This window comes from Podarcis cretensis (genome assembly GCF_951804945.1).
Source record: "Podarcis cretensis genome assembly, chromosome: 6".
Lineage (NCBI taxonomy): Eukaryota > Metazoa > Chordata > Lepidosauria > Squamata > Lacertidae > Podarcis > Podarcis cretensis.
Genome location: NC_137175.1, coordinates 6,256,427 through 6,279,505, shown reverse-complemented (window position 1 = coordinate 6,279,505; position 23,079 = coordinate 6,256,427). Strand labels below are relative to the sequence as shown.

The 23,079-nt window shown below is 47.7% G+C and overlaps 1 protein-coding gene and 1 long non-coding RNA gene across 18 annotated transcripts in view; one reads left to right on the top strand and one right to left on the bottom strand.

Moving 5' to 3' along the window:
* LOC307218115 overlaps positions 1–23,079 on the top strand; it is a 281,127-nt gene that overhangs the window by 39,076 nt on the left and 218,972 nt on the right. The window lies entirely within an intron of this gene.
* The window catches only part of TPD52L2 (TPD52 like 2), a 50,147-nt gene that overhangs the window by 10,938 nt on the left and 16,130 nt on the right, over positions 1–23,079 (bottom strand). For 2 of the 17 annotated variants that reach the window (XM_079979861.1, XM_079979873.1), the window contains exons 4-8: positions 14,930–15,096; positions 12,099–12,247; positions 10,411–10,470; positions 7,470–7,529; positions 2,107–2,208 (exon numbers count right to left, since the gene is read on the bottom strand). In XM_079979861.1, the coding sequence (XP_079835987.1) occupies positions 2,107–2,208; positions 7,470–7,529; positions 10,411–10,470; positions 12,099–12,247; positions 14,930–15,096 (538 nt within the window). Of the gene's footprint in view, positions 1–2,106; positions 2,209–7,469; positions 7,530–10,410; positions 10,471–12,098; positions 12,248–14,929; positions 15,097–17,367; positions 17,429–19,976; positions 20,133–23,079 lie in introns of those variants that run through there. The other 15 variants (XM_079979872.1, XM_079979876.1, XM_079979871.1 and 12 more) reach the window with 12 other exon arrangements.

The window sequence follows — 23,079 nt, the reverse complement described above, 5'->3', positions numbered from 1 at the left end:
TTATCACATTACGCTAAGTGGCTCAGAGCACTGCTCTGCTTTCTTCATTAGTCTAGCTACGAGTTCTATTCCTACTTTCTTTCAGATCCTGTGTGATCTGGCCACAATGACTTCATACCATGATGACAAATACGTTGCTTTTTTAAGGACCACTGCTTTGTGGTTCAAAGGTTTGATAACCTGCATGAACATTGAAATGCCTCTTTAAAACACACACACAGAGAGATCTAATCAATGTCTTTGCTATTCATACTGTAGATGCCACATTGCAATTTGTGAATTTCAGGAAGTCGACCATGCAAAACTAAAATAGCAAACTAGGTTCTTAATAACCTAGGGTAGGAGGATGGAAAGGCATGGGTCTTGTTTGCAAGCTGTATCAGTTTCCAGGAAAATGTTATCAAGACCAACGCATTTATGAAATAATTCTCTGGGACATTTAAAGCAAGCATGTTGCTTTTGGTAAGAAAACGGTGCTATCTGCTAACTCGAAGAACAACACACACACAAATACACACATAACCACAATGTACTAGAGGTGGCAAAGTCCTGAAAGTGCTATTATGTGATCAGAGTTCATATCAAGCGCTTACCACCCAGATATTCCCAGCCAGAGAGGGAAAGGAGAATGTCTGAGAAGAATCAATGTTGCAGTGAATACAAGGGCTCAATTCTACGTTAAGTACTATTAACACATTAAGCAGGCTTTGCTATTCACACATTAAAATTCTCAGTAAGGATTGAAGGGGAATCATTTGCTGTCCTGCATTTCACAAATAAGTGTGAACCTACCCTGTGAACCTTGGATAACTTCCTTCCATATTCTCTTGACCAAACTAAAGTGGCAACTTCACTTGTTGTAAGTTAATGCTAGTGGTGCATTAAATGGGCATACAGCATTTAAGTAAGACTTCACGTGTCTTCATGGGGAAATGTAACGTTAGGCTTCTAGTCGGCTTTTAGCCCTGTATTTAGACTACCAGCAGTTCAGTTTAAGATGAAGGCTGAATGAGTTTCCAAACCAGAAACTGCATCCTTCAACAAACCCTACACAACTATCACCTGATTGCAGGCTACCAAAGTTTGGAGTACATAGACAATTTGCAACGGAGCTGAACTCTAGTGAAAGTCTAAACATTTAGGGGATGTTTTGATTGTTTACTTATAGGCCGCTTTTTCATAATGAGATCGCCCAAACTGGCTTACAGCAAACATCGAAATATAGAGCCTTTGAAATACAAATATACAAAATATAGAACATGTCAGTAAATAAATAAAAAAGCCTAAACCAATTTGGCAAACAGAGAATAAATTCAATATTACACACACACACACACGAAAATTCTAGGCTTAAGTACATAAATACAACACTAAACAAGAGTTAACCAGCAATGAAGTTTTTGGTACTGGTCTTGCTGCACTCCCAAGAGGGGAGGGGTAAGTCCACAACCCAAGTTCTCACTGAACCCATGAACAAACAGGATTAGACCATCTAATGGGTTAAATGGGTCCCCCCCCCCCAACTGACCATTTAAATAATCAAGCTTATAAAACATTAGGTGTGTAACAAGCAGAGAAATCTACGCCAAACAAGTGTTATTAAGTTCTGGACACAAGTTCTAAACTTAGTTGCTTATACTGTAGTAGTATTACACAAGCACATGTGTAGGCAAAGGACATTATAGAAATAAATAAAAAATCCTCTGTAGTTTTTCATCTCAGAAAAGCAGTGAAGCAAAAAAGAAAAGAAATCAAAGAATTTGTTTAAAAGATCAGTTTATGTTACATCATAGTGTCTGGCGGTGGGGGACCTGCTTCTAAAATCAGCACAGCACTAACTGGAAATTCCTCAGAACTAAGGGGAACATTGCTTTTATCAGATATCAATAGGGCATTATTATTTTAAGGAGAGGCCACCAAGGAAAGGCCATTCTTGGCTTCAGAGAAAATGTAAGTGAAATAGAAAGTCAAACATTCGGCACCTCTCGCCCCTGTAACTGGAACCAGTTAATAATACCAGGGCTGTTAGATACTGATTGTTACTCTTGCACTGAGAGCATGCTCAACTTCCTCTTCCCTTTGAAGCAAATATAGCGCAAAAATTACCTCATGTCTCCAAGCTTCCGGCTGATCACAGAACCCACGTTGGAAAGGGCAGCCGAAGTCTTCTGCCCTGCCTGCGAGAGAGTTTCCTGCGTCTTCTTGTAGCTAGGCAAGAAAAACAAGGCTTGTTAGCAGCTGAAGACAGCAATTAAGGAGGAAGGACGATGCGGCGCTAGGGGAAAAGGCAGCTGGTGTCTGGCAAACAGGGCTCTTGTGGATAAGGGAGACAGCGGCACTTCTGACCAGGGTTTCATTGTGCGCAAACATCACTTGAGGGTCATCCATCTTCATTCCTAAACACCATGCAGCTGTGGTTAAAACAGGGCATACGCAGCTGTAAGTGACACTGGCACACATCTTCAGAGGCATTTACTGAAACTAAAAGACTTCAATGAATAAGTGAGAATGGCTGGAAAGCTGTTCAGCTGGTTCCCAGTGCAATGATGGATTTAAAGCCCTTTTGCACAGAAGCAGCGAAGTTGTTTCTTTAACATATGCCTTTACTAACAGTGCTGATTTTTTAAAAATTAAATCTCACTGCACAGGGCTAGAAGCGTTTTCTCACTGCAAGTCGGTCAAATTGCATTTGGGCCATTCGTTCTCCTTACAACCCCCGGCTTTTCCCTTGCGCCCATATTAAAAAAAAAGAGGATTTCTCATCTACCCAGAAATTACAAAGCAGCCCCCATCGCCCCCGCAAAAAAAGCTTTCAGCTGGCGACAGCATTAGAAATTTAGAAGTAACAGTTAACAGTGACAAGTTAATTCAGAAAAGAATCAGCCTTGCTTCTGCTATGTAAGGAAAATGTTTCCCATCAGTTACCATTAACATTGCTATTTTAAAACAGGGACAATAGCAACACACTCCAAAGAATTGAAGTACCCATTTCTGGGACAGTTTTCTGCCATCAGTCCAAAGACTCAGATGGCACAGTCTTTATGTTTTAGTTCTAAACACAGTATTTCAGTCCCTACTGAGCAAGCCACTAACATCCCCAGAAAAAAATCAGTGCACAGAGGGAACAGATTACAGCCAAGCACCTTTTAAACTCTTCCCCTGATAGTTAAAGCTGGAATTCTGCATGCAATAGCAACCTAAACTCAGTGGGACTTGTTCCTCATCAGCCACGTACAAGATAAGGCTATTCGCATTGCCATTAATTAGGATAGCATTTTTTGTATACAAACAGCCATTGCTGGTGGTGAGTATATTCCATATCCTAACGAAGTAAGCTGTTGCACAGTGAATCCTCAAACTCACTGCCCCGGGCTCTCATGTGCTAGCTAAGATCACTTCTAGTATCAGAGCCAAGCTGGAGAGAAAGCTCAGACTGTGCTCCATGGAGAGGCAAGACTTGTTCTCGCCCGTGAACCCAGGCCTCCGGTTCCTTCCTCTGAAAAATTATTTATTATCTAATTATTAAATCTGCACTGCAGCCTTCTTCCCAAAGGTGCCCAGTTCTCATTGAGGCTGGCAATTCTTGTGTGTAACCTGGGCTACTTTAGATTTACAGGTGGGTCCTCACTTTGAAGCTTAATAGCTAAAAGCAGTGTTCCAGTAGGAACACACCCGTTGAAAACAAACCTGCCAAGAAGGCTAGACCCACCCCGATTTTCTATGTAGAGGGTCTGAGATGTGAGCCACAGCTGCATCCTCAAGAGCCAAGGCCATTTTACTTGCTTCTTTGTTTAAAGTATTGGCAGCTTCATTAAACATGGCTGCAGCTATCCCAGGTATTGGTCCTCAGTTGTTTAAAAGGGCACGTGAATGTCATTTGTCTTCTTCAGCATTCTCCTGCCCTGCATTAGGTGTTAAGATACTGCAAGGGTCGGCTGGGGACGACTTAGCAAGACCAGCTGTCATGTAGCTGTGCCTATTATTCACCCTGACACCAAAAGCACCCCCTGATTACAGTCCAGCAAGTTCCTAACCAATTGTCCCCCAAAACGGGGGGTATAATCATCTGAAGGGGTAGGCTAGCAGCATCCGGTCTCTGTATTACTCAAACATTAGGTTTTTTTTAACGCTAACCCTAAGCCCCAGCATGGTTTCAAACACACACACTCTCTCTCTCTGGCTCAGACATGCAACACAGAAGCTCCTTAAGCACTGTACAAAATCTGCTTCTAGCCTATGCGTCCCAGAAGCCACATTTTGCTTCCTGTGCTGACAAGAAAGCTTGTGTATTTGCTCATACCGCTCTGGAATAATACTGCTTATTCAGCTGAGGCCTCCCAAAAACCCATCCTGTCTTTGTGCCTTCCCTGCAGCCGCAGCTGTCTTAGCAGAAGCTGAAGTTTCCTAGAAATATAGGGAAGAGATATTTGCCTTGCAATGCACTGTGGGTTAAACCACAGAGCCTAGGGCTTGCTGATCAGAAGGTCGGCGGTTCGAATCCCCGCGACAGGGTGAGCTCCCGTTCCTCGGTCCCTGCTCCTGCCAACCTAGAAGTTCAAAAGCACATCAAAGTGCAAGTAGATAAATAGGTACCGCTCTGGCGGGAAGGTAAACGGTGTTTCCGTGCGCTGCTCTGGTTCGCCAGAAGCGGCTTAGTCATGCTGGCCACATGACCCAGAAGCTGTACGCCGGCTCCCTCAGCCAATTAAGCAAGATGAGCACCACAACCCCAGAGTCGGTCACGACTGGACCTAATGGTCAGGGGTCCCTTTACCTTTACCTTTACCCTAATACACAGCCTTCCACAAGCCAATGCCTTCCAAATATTTTGAACCAAAGATCTCTTCAGCTTCAGATCTGTGCTAGCTGGGGCTGATGGAAGCTACAGTATGAAACATCTGGAGGGCACTGGGTTGGGGAAGGCTGGTGAACACCTCCACACTTCTAGTCATTTGTCACCGAATTCAGTGAAGCATTGGTACTTAACGAAAGCCTGAAAAGGAAGGCTAGCATAGCATGACTAAAAAAAGGTAAAAGGTAAAGGACCCCTGACAGATAAGTCCAGTCGCAAATGACTCTGGGGTTGCGGCGCTCATCTCGCTTTACAGGCCGAGGGAGCTGGTGTTTGTCCGCAGACAGTTTTTCCAGGTCATGTGGCCAGCATGACTAAGCCGCTTCTGGCGAACCAGAGCAGCGCACTTATTTATCTACTTGCACTTTTGGCGTGCTTTCAAACTGCTAGGTTGGCGGCAGCAGCAGGGACTGAGCAACGGGAGCTCACCCCATTGCGGGAATTTGAACTGCCGACCTTCTGATTGGCAAGCCCAAGAGGCTCAGTGGTTTAGACCACAGCGCCGCCCTCGTCCTTATAGCATGACTAGAGGTGTTTAAAAATTCAACTCCGGAAACTTTCCACCAAAGTTGACTTCCTGCTGAAGTTTTCAGGAAGCTGAAGTTTGCAAAACTTCCTGCTTTGCTAGGGGGTTTCCACTCAGATTAAACTCAGGACAAACTCTGATTAAACCCCACCAAAGAAAATGGCTTTCTGTTAACTCAAAGTAGCTGCTGGGGTTTGTCAATGCATAGCAAGGTAACTATACACTTTCGTGGGAGAAAGCAGGTAGCACTTAATCTCAGTTTAATGAAGGTCAAGTTCCTCTCTCAGAATTTCCCCCTAGTCAGCCAAAATTGTAACAGGAAAAAAGGGCAGGTAGCACTGAGAGGCAATGAGTTAAACAATAAAATACTCCAAAAGCAGACAAGTGTTGTGGGGAATGGGAAGGCGGGAGGAAGGGTCAAGCTCCACAAACAAGTCACTAAGGCCAAGTACTATACAGTCGTACCTCCGAAGTCGAACAGAATCCGTTCCAGAAGTCCATTCGACTTCCAAAATGTTCGGAAACCAAGGCATGGCTTCTGATGGGCTGCAGGAAGCTCCTGTAGCCAGTCAGACGCCGCGTCGGGTGCTCGGGTTCCAAATAACGTTTGCAAACTGGAACACTCACTTCTGGGTTTGCGGCATTCGGGAGCCAAAACGTTCAAGTTGCAAGGTGTTCGACCTCCGAGGTACGACTGTAAATCCAAAGGAGCTTGTCGCAGAATAGGTCTTTCCCAGTTCCTTATTTCTGATGCAGTTCTATTCTCCCTATAAAGCCACTCCAGAGGACTGGGAGATCCTTCAGAGTGGCATTCAATGAATGAAGTGCTGCAGCAGGACTGGAAACCAGTGACCCACCCACCTCTCACATGTGTGCAAGCAGAAATGCATTCCATTCCAGCCTCAGCTTCTCTGAATTCAAGTCAACAGGGACTCTTCCTCCCCCATCAGCTCCATTGAATTGAACGGGAAACAATCAGAGTTACAGGGTTCTTCTATTACTTCCACTTATTTCAATGGGGATAAGATGCTCTCAATGGGGAGAGGCACACATGCTTGCAGTTAGGAATTATGGAAGCTGGCTCTTATTTCCTTAAAAAGTGGCTCCTGGGGACATCAGAAGAAATATGCTGATTATGGTAAGATCATAAAAGGACTATAACCAGAGGTTTCCTAGACATAAGGTGAACCAAAGGAAATTGTTGCACTAACCTCCTAGGTTACTAGGATTGGGAATCTACGGTTCTCCAGAACCCCCATCTAAGGGTTACAAAATGCACCTTTCTTAAGCTCGCTTTAATTTATATGCAGTAATGCTTCACACAGGAGCATTAGTGTGCTTGGTCGGGTTCACTGCAAAGCCCTGTGAGCGTACTGAATACAAAACCTTTAAAAAAATAACAAAACTCCATTCCCTTACCATCTAAATTCTGCACCAAGAAAAAATGCATTCTACGACTTGCAAAACTATGCCTTTTGCAACCATTTCTCCCTTTGCAGTATATGGGGGTTCTTTTTCCTCGTTTGCATGATTTATTCTGCTTTGCTAGTCATGGGTGGGGTACAGTCACTGAAGTTCTCTGGCTGCTGAAATTTCAGAAATACTTTCAAACTTTTTTTTACACCCCTAAGGGCTAGAATTCATGCATTTAGAAAAATTAATTAAAAGAAGAGAACTTCAGGATTCTGGTCCCACTATTACATTCTGCATTACATTTTGCACTCCCGCAGAACCGCAGTCCACAAGCAATAATCATCGGCAAGCTTAAACTGCGCATTAACCTGAACGAGGCCTATCCAAAGGAAGCGCAGAAGCAGGCGAAGGTGTTTACTGCCAAAGAGCAATGGGCAAATGTCAGGGTGGCAAGGATATCACAGATAAGTTCATGGGATCATAGAGAAAGCTGCCACGCAGTAAGCTGCAGAGTCTAAGTCATCCTTCTCCCACTATCCCTAATTAGTCAGCAAAACAATCGGCGTTTAGAGAATGGAGACCAAGCAGGAAGGCAGTTAGTGCAGGGAAGGAACTGTTAGTTGCAGGATGCTATTGGAATAAGGGAACGTGCTTTAGGCTGAAGGTTAAGACACTCACGCTTCTGATTGGGTTAATTTCTCATTCCAGTCCTCCAGGGTGCTGCTGGCCGAAACATATCTATAAATACAACGGAAGTTAGAGAAGGGGCCAAAACCTTTCTTCCACAGCACTCCAAACCACAAGGGCTGTAACAAAGTCATCACTATTCCTTCAAGCTTTTGTATTTATTCCTCCCTAGTTTGTGTTATTTCGAGGTCAGATTCCTTCCTGTTCTCGGGGCGAACCATCGAAAACACGCAGTCTTAAATAAATAAAATGTTCAGATGTTGCAGCTCCTTCCTTTTCATGCTTGCGAAGGGCAGAGGCGCCCTAGACTTAGCAGTCCTACTTTGCTGCTGTTAGATTAAAACAGAGTCCATCCCTGCAGGATCAGGCCCACGGCTCACCTAATCCAGAATCCTGTCCTCACAGCAGGCAGCCAGATGCCCTAATGTGAAACCAGCAAGGCAGGATTCAAGCACAAGAGTTTACGCTGGGTGTTCAGGGAGGTGCATCAAAACAGCAACTGTTCTTCTTCCTTCCTTTGGCAAAGGCAGACACGCCAGCAACCCCAAGGCTACTTTAACCAGCCTCTCCCTCTCCCACTATGGTTTGGTTGAGGCAGCTGCGCCTCAAAGAAATTGCCACACATACCTTTATGCGACTTAACATTTGCCAGGTGCTTTGTTTTAAAGTGCAATTAAGTTTAAAAGGCTGCAAGGCTGCAGCAGTGCAGAGAGTGGTGGAAGGCAGGTTTTAAACTGCCATTTCAAACATTTATTTCTATGCCTCCCCTGCGGAAAAATCAATCTGAAAGGCTAGATTTTTTTGCGGGGGGGGGGGGGGGAGAGAGAATGTGTCTCACTGTTGCCTATGGCTTGGGCTACCATTTGCAGTTAGATGCACTGCAGCACGTGGGAAAATAAAGAGTGAAGACATAATTGAGCGTCTTAAAACAAGGTCACACTAAGCCCAGGATTCTATAAATACAAGTGCTATAGCAGCCTATTAACACCCAGTCTTCAGAAACCGCTTTGAGGTTTTTTCTTGCGGGGAGGGGGCGTTTTACAATCAAGCAGTGTACAAATGAAATAAAATTAAGATTTGGCTTTTTGAATTTTTTTTCTGCACTGGGGAGGAAAGTGCCTGTTTAATAGTTAGCTGGCTGGCTATAACTACCTAGTCGAGTCCAAAATATAAAGAAAAATACAAGCCGAGACAAAACAAATTGGGTCAAAAAGAGTTCTAGTGGGCCAGGCTGCCAGCTTTAAGCTGAATTGTCAGGCTTGTAAAGTTAGTAAGCCTGAAAGAATCACTACTACCCTGGCTTTCGCTCAAAGGGGCTGTCCGAGGAGCGACAGAGTGCCCTGTCCCAACTCCACCAGCTTATTTGAATTTCTGCACTAGGCACGGGGAGGGGAGAGATTCCCATACGTTAATTCAGGCAAGGGTGGTCATGTGCCAGCATGCAGACCTACATATACAGGCATGCACACAGTCGACCATATGGACACAGCTCCCTCCCACACCTCAGCAACACCACATCAGGCAGCCTCGGCCCAAATCTCAAGCCATGTTCAAAGTTGCTCCATCCTGGCCTAGAACTAAACCCTGAATACATTTCTAGGTGTGCTTCCTCAGCAGTGAGCAGCACTGAACTTGGTGGGACCTTTGAGCAGAGATGCACAGAGCAACACTGCAGGTCTATCAGCTTGAAGGTCTCCCACAGCCACATCCATCCTCCTTTGCTGCCTCTTGCACCTGGAAGGGCAAGATGATGCTGCTGCCGTCACCTCTCTCACCCCCCAATGAAGGAACGATGCCTTCTGTGCCTGCCTCACATAGTGAAACCCAAGGCACCATTTCTCCTTTGCAAAGCAGCCTCCAGAAGAAGAGTTCCCCAGGGAAGAAGCCAGGGTGAAGAACCCTTCTCTGCTGCCCGCAAGTGTTTGCAGGGGGAAAGCAATGGGCAAGAGTTGAGCATCCTTTCCCACTGCTGATCTCCCCCTTTCAGCACCACTTTGTAGCCATGGAACATACAGATATTCAACTAAGTTTAATTCAGAGTATAGTCACTGAAAGTAATAGACCTTAAAGGTAAAGGGACCCCTGACCATTAGGTCCAGTCGCGGACGACTCTGGGGTTGCGGCGCTCATCTCACTTTACTGGCGGAGGGAGCCGGCATCGAGCTTCCGGGTCATGTGGCCAGCATGACTAAGCCACTTCTGGCGAACCAGAGCAGCGCACGGAAACGCCGTTTACCTTCCCACCGGAGCGGTACCTATTTATCTACTTGCACTTTGTGCTTTCGAACTGCTAGGTTGGCAGGAGCAGGGACTGAGTAATAGGAGCTCACCCCGTCACGGGGATTCAAACCGCCGACCTTCCAGCTCAAGAGGCTCTGTGGTTTAACCCACAGAGCCACCTTACTTAGTCATTAATTTTAACGAGCCTACTCTGCGTAAAACGTTTACCACCCAATGGTTCCAGCCGAAAGCTAAAACCAAAAGTTACGAAACTGCATTTGCTAACACCCAGCCTTCACATTTCCCGCTCTCCTTTGTCCTTGGTCTGCATGTGAGCATCAGAATCTGAAATGGGAAAACCTCCTTTTTGCCAATGTACAGGAGTGATGCTAAAATAACGTAGCCAATTCCCAGCTGGACTTCTGCAATGTTTCAATGTGGCCTGGTAACTGATTGGAATTTTCCTTTCCCTATGCAAGGAAAAGTCACGGAAGCCAGCAAGATGAGCTTAATCTTGAACGGGGACAAGAAATGTTTATGGGCAAAAGAATGGAGTTTTGACGTTAATAAGCGAAAGGCCCAGAAGTTGCTCCTCCAACTTCCCAAGCACACAGCCAGCTTCCTCTGGGACCAAAGTGAAGGGGTAGAATGAGTCAGAGGAAAAGAGCAAGGAAGAGGGAGTTGGTGCTTGTAAGGCGGGAGAGGAACTCACAGGTCCGATCGGGTCAGTTTCTCATTCCACTCTCCAAGTTTCTCAGAGGTTTTCATATAACTAGAAACAAAAATCTGGGGGTCAATCACACTTTTGTAAGCTGGGGTCAGAATCGTTTCAAGAGAGGAGAAGAAAACCCAACAGCCAAGAGGCAGGTGATGAAATATTGACCCAGCCTGAGAGATGGGTCTTGGCAACACTCCTGTCAGAGAAAAAATGAAGTGTGCGACATTCACAGCATCCTGGGATGGGGAGCTAAAGCATATTTGTAGCTCTGATATATGCATACAGTTCCTCAGATGCCTTTGGGAAGAGCTTGTGATTTGGAATTATAAAATTAAATTAAAGGTGTTGCATGGCATGAATGGATTGGGGTGTGCACTGCAAAGCTGCTACAGCTGTTCCTCAGGCAAGCAGAGGTCTTGGCAAGGAGGGTTTTGACTTAAGTCAACAAGGCAATTAGAAGCCCAGACTGTGATCCAAAGAAGCACCAAGCCTAGATTGCTCAGTTGGTTAGAGTGTGGTGCTGATGACGCCAAGGTTGCAGGCTCGATCCCCGTATGGGACAGCTGCATATTCCTGCAATGCAGGGGGTTGGACTGGATGACCCTCAGGGTCCCTTCCAAGTCTTCAATTCTATGATTCCACCACCGTCACAAACAAGATGGGTGCTCAGTCGCCTAACGGGCACCCTCTATATGACGTAACTGGCAATGGGAGCTCCATGTAGGCACCCTTCAAGTATGAAGAAGTGGTTCTGGCTGTTGGAGCCAGATCCTTATCTCCCCTACCCTTCATGGCTCAGATCTGAGAGGTGGGCATGGGGTCAGGTGAGGGGACGCTCTGATGTTCCAACAACTGTTGCGGCTTCAGAGCGCTGGGCAGGCCACGCAAGGAGCCCTGCGTGGTGCTTTGGAGCGCTGCCGATCAGCTGGTGGTCAGTCCTTTGAAGAACTGAGCAGGGCCTCTTGGGCAGGAGCAAGGAGATTACAAAGAGCACCACGGCTCTTTGCCAACCCCTCCATGCAGCCAATCCCAGCTGGCCTGCCCTACTGATCGGCGGTGGTAGCGAGCCTCCCTTGCCAATACACAACTGGGAGCACTTTGAGGCTGTGCACTGGCAGCCCTGTCGTGTGTGTTATCGGTTGTGGCTGTGGTTTGGGGATTAAGTCTCCTGGACCATAGGTCCCCCACTGCTTTGGTAAAGGAAGATTTACTGCTTCAGGATCTCAAAGGATAAAAGCTCATAGACAGGACTCATGCTAGGTGGAGAAGGCCTTCTTTTTTCTGTTGGAGCAAGCCCCAATACAGTGGAGCCTCGCAAGACGAAATTAATCCGTTCCGCGAGTCTCTTCGTCTTGCGGTTTTTTCGTCTTGCGAAGCAAGCCCATTGACGGCTTAGTGGATTAGCACTATTAGCGGCTTTTCGGATCAGCTGATAAGCGGCTTAGCGGCTTAGAAAAAGGGGGGAAAAAGGGGAAAAACCCCGCAGGAACTCGCAAGACATTTTCGTCTTGCGAAGCAAGCCCATAGGGAAATTCGTTTTGCGAAGCGCCTCCAAAATGGAAAACCCTTTCGTCTAGCGGGTTTTCCGTCTTGCGAGGCGTTCGTCTTGCGGGGCACCACTGTAGAACACCACGTCTAATTCTGCAGGTTACAGTGGGAAAATCACCCTAGGCAACACCTACGCAGTGGAGACCTGGACATCATGCCAGCTCTTTGAGAGGTTTTGCTTCAGGCCATCCAAGGGGGTCAGGCCCAGCTTTCTCTTCAGCTCCCCACAGTGTCTCTCTTTGGCAGCCAATACCTGGCGCAGGGTGCCTATCTCCTCTTCCACCTGCAAAAAAAAAAAAAAAAAAGAGGAGAGGCATCTGGGTTAGAGACCCGAGTGTAGCAGGGGCAGGTACGTAACAGTTCAGCATGGAAGGTGAGCCGTGACGTCCTGGCCTCCAAGAGAAGAGGCAAGCAAGACATGGACCAAAAAGCATTTTAAACGAATTAATCAACATAACTGCTTATTGCGCTAAACAGCTTAAGCTTTGTTCTGCAACTAATAATAATAAATAAATAAATTTTTATTTATACCCCGCCTTCCCCAGCCAAGGCCGGGCTCAGGGCGGCTAACAACCAATAATAAAAACAAGTTGATTAAAATACAATTTAAAAAACAAGATTAAAATACAACATTAAAACATTAGGATGCAGCCTCTTCACAGGAGAAAGGAAAAAGAAAGAGGGGGAGGGGATCAAGTTGATTCCAAGCCAAAGGCCAGGCAGAACAAATCTGTCTTACAGGCCCTGTGGAAAGAAATCAGATCCCGCAGGGCCCTGGTCTCATGAGACAGAGCGTTCCACCAGGCCGGAGCCAGTGTTGAGAAGGCCCTGGCTCCGGTTGAAGCTAATCTAAGTTCCTTAAGGCCCGGGACCTCTAGGCTGTTGCTATTTATGGACCTTAAGGTCCTCCGTGGGGCATACCAGGAGAGGCGGTCCTGTAGGTACGAGGGTCCTAGGCCATGAAGGGCTTTAAAGGTCAAAACCAGCACCTTAAATCTGACCCTGTACTCCACCGGGAGCCAGTGCAGCTGGAAAAGCACTGGGTGAATATGCTCCCATGGCAGAGACCCTGTGAGGAGCTTCGCTGCAGCATTCTGCACTTACTAGAGTTTCTGGGACAGCTTCAAGGGCAGTCCCACGTAGAGCAAATTACAGTAGTCAAGCCTGGAGGTGACCGTCGCATGGATCACTGTGGCCAGATCGGGGTGGGAAAGGTAAGGGACCAACTAGTGGGGTGTGGTCACAACTGGGTTGTAGCCTGTTGTAACGTGTGAGGCAGCAGTAGTGCTACCAACATACAAATACTTCGCAAAATTAAGAAGTAGGTTGGGCTAAAGGTAGCTCCCCAGAAGACTGAAGATTATTTATCTAGAGCACTGTTCCCTGACTTGGGTCTCCAGCTGTTTTAGAATTACAATTCCCATCATCCCTGACGACTGGTCCTGCTAGCTACGGATGATGGGACTTGTAGTCCAAAAACTGCTGTATACCCAAGTTTGGGAAATGCTGTTCTGGAGCAGAAATGGCCAGAAAATAGGCCACAGTGGGCCGCCTAACAGCTGATGGTTTCTGGGATTCTTGCCAGAACACGCTACTAGCTGGACCTTGATCTGATTCTGCAAACACTCTTTGTGTACACAAGTGAAGAACTCAGGGCCAATTCCTACAGATTGGTTGTTCCTTAACTGCCTAAGTATTATGGGCATGCAATTTTACTTTTGTGAGTTTAGACCATGCAGTTTCTGATTAAAAAAAAGTAGACTGAATAGAAGTGATACCAGCCTTTGTACAAAGAATATAATTGATTAGGGAGTTTCCCCAGCACATTAGCTTTAAGGGAGACCTGACACAGCAACATTCCTGACAGATGTGTTTGTATGAACACAGCTCTCTGTTTCTGCAGTCAAGTTTCACATGCAGGCCAATTTGTGGTATGAAACCCAATCAGGAGAAAGAGAAAATATCGAAGTGTTGCAATATGTGAACAGTGGACCTGACATATTAATGATTTGCTTCCGGTCCTCAAAGAAATCCAGAAGTCATTTGTCTACAAAGGACTGTGTGTGTTGCAGAAGGTTCTTTGGGCATGTTTCAGGACATACCATCTCAGCTTAGGTCTGGCCAGTGCTCTGCATGCTAGGCTTTAACACTATCCCACAGAAGCTAAGTGCACGCCTAGAATGTGCCAAAGAAAAGGGTTTTTTTAAAAGGAAAGTATTCAGCCACCTTTCTTTACTAAGCAACCACAGGATTCCTAAGGAGCAGGGTTTGAAAACCAGTTTTAGAAAACCATGCCCCAGTTTTAGAAAACCATGAGCAAGACCAGTATTACAGAGAAGAACTACTGCCAAAGAACAGTGCAGTGTTGGAACTGGAATGGGGAGAGTTTTACATCCCCAGAGAGATAGCCATGAAGCTCACTGGGTAATCTTGGGCTAGTGTGTCACCCTAACAACTCTGTTGTTCTGAGGATAAACATTGTGGAGACCACATCTGCCACCCTCAGCTTCTCAGAGGAAGGGCAAGACAAAAATGTACTAAACGGATATTTGAATTCCCAGGTAATGTTCCCAGGATGAATTCCCAGGCTGTTCACATAGTAGCGCCTTCAAATGCCACAATACTATCTAAGACTCTAAAACAGTGTTTACTCAAACTTGGGTCTCCAGCTGCTATTGGACTACAACTTCCATTATCCCTGACCACTGGTGCTAGCTAAGGATGATGGGAGTTGTAGTCCAACAACAGCTGGAGACCCAGTTTTGAGGGGAAACTGCTCTGAAGGAACGTGTCTACAAAAGAGGGAACTACAAGGTTACACCAGGCACTTTAGAAATTCTGTTCTGTGAGCTTTCTAAGTCTGAGCTCTTTAGAGCTACAGAGAAAGAATTATCTGGGCTCCCTTGTACCACAGCAACAGAGCACAGCATGGAGAAAAGCAGAGTGTGAAGGCAGCCTCCTTTACCTTGACCAGCTCGGCCCTTAGCTCCTCTTCCTCCGCTTCTGTGAGCCCATTGTAGGCCGAGGCCCTTGCAGGAGGAGCAGCGGTGGCGGCAGCACTCGTGTTATCTACAGGCACATCTGTCATAGTATCCGACAACAGACCTTTGTTGGGAGAGTTAAGGTTGATATCTGTCATGGACAAGAAGCAAACCAGGGGGGAAAGGATAAGCAGCTAAAAGGCAGAGCATGTTAGTCTTGCAGGCGCCCCTCTATACGGCGAAGGAGAAGAGGGAAAGAGGAACAGACTGTTCTAAATCAGGTCCTGCGCAAGAGACCCACAGAAGCATATTTGCATTCTCAAGAGCTCCAGAGAAGCAGCTTCACACAAGCTGCATCCACAACAACAACTGTGCGCCGTCTGCTGTCCCTGGAGACATGGCCCCTTCCCTTCCCCTCCAGCTGACACGTTCCGAAATGGCAATCTAGCAATCTTGTTATTCTCCTTGCAGGGAGAGGAGGTAACTCAAGGCTGCCTCACACAGTAACCCAGCAACAAACCCAGGTTTGCCAGAGCATACATAGGGATTTGCCTTTTTATTATCAAGGGCATCTACCTTAGTATTGTCTACAATGACTGGCAGCAGCTCTCCAGTTTCAGAAAGGGGTCTCTGCCAGCCCTGCCTGGAGATGTCAGGATTTGAACCTGGGACCTTCTGTGCTCAGGGCAGATCCATAAACTACTGTCCTTCCCCTTCCATACCCTTGATAAGGGAGCCAACGCTAGTACAGTAGTACCTCTGGTTAAGTACTTAATTCATTCCGGAGGTCCGTTCTTAACCTGAAACTGTTCTTAACCTGAAACACCACTTTAGCTAATGGGGCCTCCCGCCACTGCTGCGCAATTTCTGTTCTCATCCTGAAGCAAAGTTCTTAATCCGAGGTAATATTTCTGGGTTAGCGGAGTCTGTAACCTGAAGCGTATGTAACCCGAAGTACCACTGTACTGGCATTCTGAAGACCACATCTATACTGCACACATCCTATTATTCTCATTCCCCCTGCAAAACGAAGGGGTGGGCCTATTAAGACCACAACGGGTTGCCTTGCTTCTTGTAATCTATACTGGAAGTGTGCCAAGGGATTTGGTGGCCGTGCTGCCTCAGGAGTGATATTATGCTGATAGTCACTGGCAGAGGAGCTCCTCCGAGCCCAAAAGGGTGGGGTAAACAGAAAGGCCTCTAGTTGCTTGCTGAACATGAGCTTGGGACAGGGTAGAAGAAGTGTGATACAGACAAGGCAAAAAAGCCAAAATCCACACTATCTTCCAAAGTTCATGGAGGAGAAGCTTGCTAAGTTGCTATCGCTACGCCGAGCTTACCTCATCGTTTTGCTGCAAGGCTATAAATCACCTTGCTGCTTGTTTAGAGGGATGGAAGTGCAACACATTAATAAATGAAGCTAATGCAATATGACCTCGCTGTCGAAGCCTTAACCGTTTCCCACGAAGGCAAGCTTCAGGAGTTTTTCCAATTCTGCTGAATTACGTTACTCTTCGACAATTGCGATGACAGCCTCTAGGGCAGGGGTGGGGCACCTGAGCTGGGGCCCTCCAGATCCGCTCCAGACTGCAAGGGGCAGATGAGAAGTTTGGGTCTAGGGTCACAGGCTCCCATCCCAGCTCTAGAAATTGCAATCTGCCGACTTTTCAGCATAAAAAGAAGTACTCTTGCTGTCTTTACCCCTCAAAAGCCCTGCAGATAAGACAGCAGATGCACTTTCAAAGACACAAAGGAGCAGGCAAAAGGTTAGGTTTAGTAAATAAAGCATCACTACACACACGACTGTGTGTTATTGCTCACAGCAGACAGGAGTCGAGAGCCTACATAAGCACGTTAGAAATTAATGCAGCTGCTTGAAAAACAGAGGAGAATCGCACAGACCGTATGCTTTCATTCTTTGCTGGTAAGCATCAAAGCCAAACCTCTCAAGAAAAATGAAAGCAGGGAATCTACTGAAGCTCAAAGCTATAGCTCTTTGATCTCAAGCTAACCCACTTAAAAGGATGGTGGGTAGCTCAGATTCTCGAGCTCTGCATTCAGCCTCCTGGAATTCCACCGCAGGTCCTCCCCACCTAGCCCCCCGATCAAATCCTTGGGGCTCCCTGCGTAAGGGGCAGCGCAAATTCAAAGACAAAGCTTAACATTTTGAGTTTCCTGACTCCCATGATCACTCAGCAATCTATATGCCCTGCCCACCTAAATTCAACCATCATGCCCATCCAGCCAAGGTTCAAATCGTAGCTGTCAACTTTTCCCTTTTCTTGGGAGGAATCCTATTCGGAATAATGGAATTTCCCCTAAAAAAAAGGGAAACGTTGACAGCTATGGTTCAAATCCCCACTCCGCCACCACCCCCACTGAGTGTGCTTGGGCTTTATTGTTGCCTCCTAACTTGACCTACCTCACAGGTTTGTGGTGGGGATTAAAAGAGGAGAGGAGACCTATATAAGCTCTCTGATCCACCAACTTCTTCCCTCAGCTGGGCCTACACAGAAACAACTCTTGCATGTAAACACCTTCCGTTCTTAATAATCCCCTTCCCACTCACTCTCCATGTGGCGCACCCTAACCCAACCCACCTCAAAAGCAAACATTCCTGCTGCACTGGATTTAGATCCAGGCCTAGTTCTCAACTTCAAGGTGGTCTTATTTTTATTCAATAAATAATAAATAATAGTAATAGTAGTAATAAAGCTGTGGGGTATATTTAGGGTAGCTGCTACTTAAGACAACTTCCCTGCCAGCTTAAAAGTAATACATAGTTCATTACAAGAATCACCCTAATCAGCATAGGAAAAACACCAGCACCAGCTATGACCTTACAAACTCTCCAGCCAGCTGGAACCCCAGCATCTGCTCTCAAAGGCCACTCCCCAAAAACAAACAGATGCTCAATCCCCATTTAAAAGCTCGCACCAGGAAAGGTATCCCATAATCACTGAGAAGGCTCCCACATAACATGCCTGCCAGCCTGCACACTGAAACTCATGTTGTTCCACAATACAAATAAAAGGGTGGGGGGGGGAGAAAAAAGAGAATAATTTTTTCCCCATTTTGTAAAATTTAGACACTCCATAATTGTAAAACAAAACAAAAAAACCTTCAAGTGGTTTTCAAAACCCCTGCACATAGAAATCTAATGTCAGAGAGTAGGCTGGCCTAGAAGCCTTCTTCGCAATATACCACCTTTCTACATGCAGGAATCTGTCCACTTACACAGCCTAGAAACCGTCTCCCTGATACACTGGCTGTCTTCATGCAGGGCTCTGTCCACTTCCATGGCCCAGAAGCCTCATCCCCGACAGGCTAGCTTTCTACATGCAGGAACCTGTCCACTTACACAGCCTAGAAACTGTCTCCCCGATACGCTGGCTGTCTTCATGCAGGGCTCTGTCCACTTCCATGGCCCAGAAGCCTCATCCCCGACAGGCTAGCTTTCTACATGCAGGAATCTGTCCACTTACACAGCCTAGAAACCGTCTCCCCGATACACTGGCTGTCTTCATGCAGGGCTCTGTCCACTTCCATGGCCCAGAAGCCTCATCCCCGACAGGCTAGCTTTCTACATGCAGGAACCTGTCCACTTACACAGCCTAGAAACCGTCTCCCCGATACGCTGGCTGTCTTCATGCAGGGCTCTGTCCACTTCCATGGCCCAGAAGCCTCATCCCCGACAGGCTAGCTTTCTACATGCAGGAACCTGTCCACTTACACAGCCTAGAAACCGTCTCCCCGATACGCTGGCTGTCTTCATGCAGGGCTCTGTCCACTTCCATGGCCCAGAAGCCTCATCCCCGACAGGCTAGCTTTCTACATGCAGGAATCTGTCCACTTACACAGCCTAGAAACCGTCTCCCCGATACGCTGGCTTTCTACATACAGTGCTCTGCCTGCTTACATGGCCTAGCAGCCACATCCCCGACAGGCTAGCTTTCTACATGCAGGAACCTGTCCACTTACACAGCCTAGAAACCGTCTTCCCGATACACTGGCTTTCTACATGCAGGGCTCTGTCCACTTCCATGGCCCAGAAGCCTCATCCCCGACAGGCTAGCTTTCTACATGCAGGAATCTGTCCACTTACACAGCCTAGAAACCGTCTCCCCGATACACTGGCTTTCTACATGCAGGGCTCTGTCCACTTCCATGGCCCAGAAGCCTCATCCCCGACAGGCTAGCTTTCTACATGCAGGAACCTGTCCACTTACACAGCCTAGAAACCGTCTTCCCGATACACTGGCTTTCTACATACAGTGCTCTGCCTATTTACATGGCCTAGCAGCCACATCCCCGACAGGTTAGCTTTCTACATGCAGGAATCTGTCCACTTACACAGCCTAGAAACCGTCTCCCCGATACACTGGCTGTCTTCATGCAGGGCTCTGTCCACTTCCATGGCCCAGAAGCCTCATCCCCGACAGGCTAGCTTTCTACATGCAGGAATCTGTCCACTTACACAGCCTAGAAACCGTCTCCCCGATACACTGGCTTTCTACATGCAGGGCTCTGTCCACTTCCATGGCCCAGAAGCCTCATCCCCGACAGGCTAGCTTTCTACATGCAGGAACCTGTCCACTTACACAGCCTAGAAACCGTCTTCCCGATACACTGGCTTTCTACATACAGTGCTCTGCCTATTTACATGGCCTAGCAGCCACATCCCCGACAGGTTAGCTTTCTACATGCAGGAATCTGTCCACTTACACAGCCTAGAAACCGTCTCCCCGATACACTGGCTGTCTTCATGCAGGGCTCTGTCCACTTCCATGGCCCAGAAGCCTCATCAGGCTAGCTTTCTACATGCAGGGATGCGCTCGCTTGCCAGGCCCCGCCCCACCCGCCGCCCCCCTTCAGCCCGAGGCGGTGCCGCCCTGGAGGAAGCCGAGAGCGGACCGGAGGCAGGATGCGTCCCGCCCCGGGGCCTGGCCTCCTCCCGCCCCAGCGCGGCCTTCCCAGGGGGACGAGGCGGCGGAGGCGGCCCTCTCCCCGGCCCGGCCTGCCTTGGCCTACCCTGGCTGGCGCTCTCCATCTCGCCCGGAGGCCGCTGCGCAGCTACGCGAGGGAAGGAGGCGGCGGCGGCGGCGGCAGCAACAAACTCCTCGCTTGACGGCGCGGCGACGTCACACGCCTCCCGCTCTTCCGTCTCCGCACACACACACACACACGCTCACTTCCGGCCTCCCCGGAAGTCGCAGCTATCAACGTCATCAGGAGGCGCTTGCGGCCTTAAAGAGGACCTTGCAAAGGGCCAAAGCTGCCGCCCTCACTTCCGGATCTCTTTTGACGCTTCTGCATTGAGGAGAAATCCTCGATATAAATCGGGATTAGACTCTCCATTTGCTTTCTCCACGTTGGCCGAGGTGTGCCGTTATCCTTCGGTTCCCCCCCTTTCCTCCCCCCCCCCCGCTTTGGGGAGAAAAGCGTGGCTGTTTCAAAGTCTGCCTCTAACCTATCTCGGAAGCATTTTTAAAGGCTGGCGTAGAAATCTGAAGCAGAAATTGCATTTCTGTTTCAGATTTTGCACTGAACCTTAAATGTCTTCGCCGTTCAGTCCACGCGCTGTTACGACCTGCGATCGGAATCCGGAACTAGCCTGCGGGTTCGCTCCAGCCCGCAGCCCTTTGGTGTCACTCTTTGGCTGCAGACCAAAGGGGTTCAATCGCAAAGTTGCGCTTATGATTTCCGGGCAGTCTTGTCGACGGCGCTGCCCTGGACGTGGTTTGAGGGGTGACGGAAGTCTGCGGTGCGCAACTGCAGTTACTAAGTCATTTATATACAGTATATAATTGGCTATTAACTGGCGCCACGGCGCTTGGCAGTTGGTGGGTTCACAGATAACGTTCAGCAGGTGTGCAGTTTGTCTGTACCCAACAAATGAACTGTACACACCAGTGATGGCCAAATTTGGCCCTCCAGCTGTTTTGGGACTACAATTCCCATCATCCCTGACCATTAGCTAGGGATGATGGGAGTTGTAGTCCAAAAAACAGCTGGAGGGCCAAATCTGACCTTTCACGCAAACACTTGAGCAGGTTGCAGAAACAGTTTGCACCTATGTGCAAAGAGTAAGCAAGCCTAATAGCTCACATTTCCCTTTTCCTCTCCCCCCCAAAAAAAATTGTTTGCCCAGTACTATGACGGCTGAGCGCCTCATAAGGGCCAGTCTCCTGGTATGGAAGCTGTTAAGTTGTGGGTGAACGTATCAGACAACACAGCAATTCTTCAAACAGCTCTTGTTTATTCACAGGCCAGAACAGAACTGAACTGAAGGGTTCAGCCAACCTGCTTAGATAGAGCTCCACTAGAACGCAACAGTAACCACTTTCTGTAACTATCCGATCACTGAATGTCACTTTCAATCCCTTATTTGTATATGTGGACATGAGTGAAAACTATCTACAGTATCCCCCTGCTGGCCCAGGGTGAGAACTTCAGTACATAACAGAAGCTTTACTCAGAAATAAAAGCAGCAGCGACAATACAATTAAAACTCAATAGCATCCAGCACAGCACAACTGCTACAGCCAGAAAAGCCATTCAGTGATCCACCAAGACCCTCGGCAATTTTCAAGTCATGGGCGGGGGACGGTTTTGTAACTATTGCTTTAAAGGTAAAGGTAAAGGTACCCCTGCCCGTACGGGCCAGTCTTGACAGACTCTGGGGTTGTGCGCCCATCTCACTCAAGAGGCCAGGGGCCAGCGCTGTCCGGAGACACTTCCGGGTCACGTGGCCAGCGTGACATCGCTGCTCTGGCGAGCCAGAGCCGCACACGGAAACGCCGTTTACCTTCCCGCTGGTAAGCGGTCCCTATTTATCTACTTGCACCCGGAGGTGCTTTCGAACTGCTAGGTTGGCAGGCGCTGGGACCGAGCAGCGGGAGCGCACCCCGCCGCAGGGATTCGAACCGCCGACCTTTCGATCGGCAAGTCCTAGGCGCTGAGGCTTTAACCTTTAGCGCCACCTGCGTTAGATGTGTAGAAATATGCCATAATTCAACGCAACACATTTCAATTTGAATTGTTCACGGGCACCTTTGGCCCCAACCAATTTCAATCAGCCAGCTCCCCAGATCAACAGCTAAGCAATACTTTCATTGGGTCCAACCACAACATCACAAAAGGTGTGGCAAGTTTTCAAGTTCTTCAACGGATAGAATGTTACACAACACAGGGGCTTAGGGGGACCAGGCAGTGTGATGTTTGCTCAGGACTAAGCCTTGCTGAGAAATGGAGGCAGTGAGAGATTTTACTTTCTTGGGCTCCATGATCACTGCAGATGGTGACAGCAGCCACAAAATTAAAAGACGCCTGCTTCTTGGGAGAAAAGCAATGACAAACCGAGACAGCATCTTAAAAAGCAGAGACATCACCTTGCCAAGAAAGGTCCGTATAGTTAAAGCTATGGTTTTCCCAGTAGTGATGTATGGAAGTGAGAGCTGGACCATAAAGAAGGCTGATCACCGAAGAATGAATGCTTTTGAATTCTGGTGCTGGTGGAGACTCTTGAGAGTCCCATGGACTGCAAGAAAATAAAACCGATCCATTCTTAAGGAAATCAGCCCTGAGTGCTCACTGGAAGGACAGATCCTGAAGCTGAGGCTCCAAGACTTTGGCCACCTCATGAGAAGAGAAGACTCCCTGGAAAAGACCCTGATGTTGGGAAAGATGGAGGGCACAAGGAGAAGGGGACGACAGAGGACGAGATGGTTGGACAGTGTTCTCGAAGCTACCAGCATGAGTTTGACCAAACTGCGGGAGGCAGTGGAAGACAGGAGTGCCTGGCGTGCTCTGGTCCATGGGGTCACGAAGAGTCGGACACGACTAAACGACTAAACAACAACAAGCCTTGCTGAGTTTAATGGGACTCATATCTCCATTAAGCGTGGGACTGATGGAAGTTTTGGTTGACAATCATCTGCAGGGTACTAGGTTGGTAAAGACTGCTCTGGTGGGTTTGATTAGTAGGGGAGTCTTCCCTTCTCCTCTCCTTCCTTCAGTCTGTTATGTCTCCCTTTGGACTGTAGGTGGAGGTATCAGCCCAGGTATCCCTTCTGCCCCAGGCTTGTTGCTTTCACATCTCTAAATTAAAATCTCTAAATCCACACACCTTGGT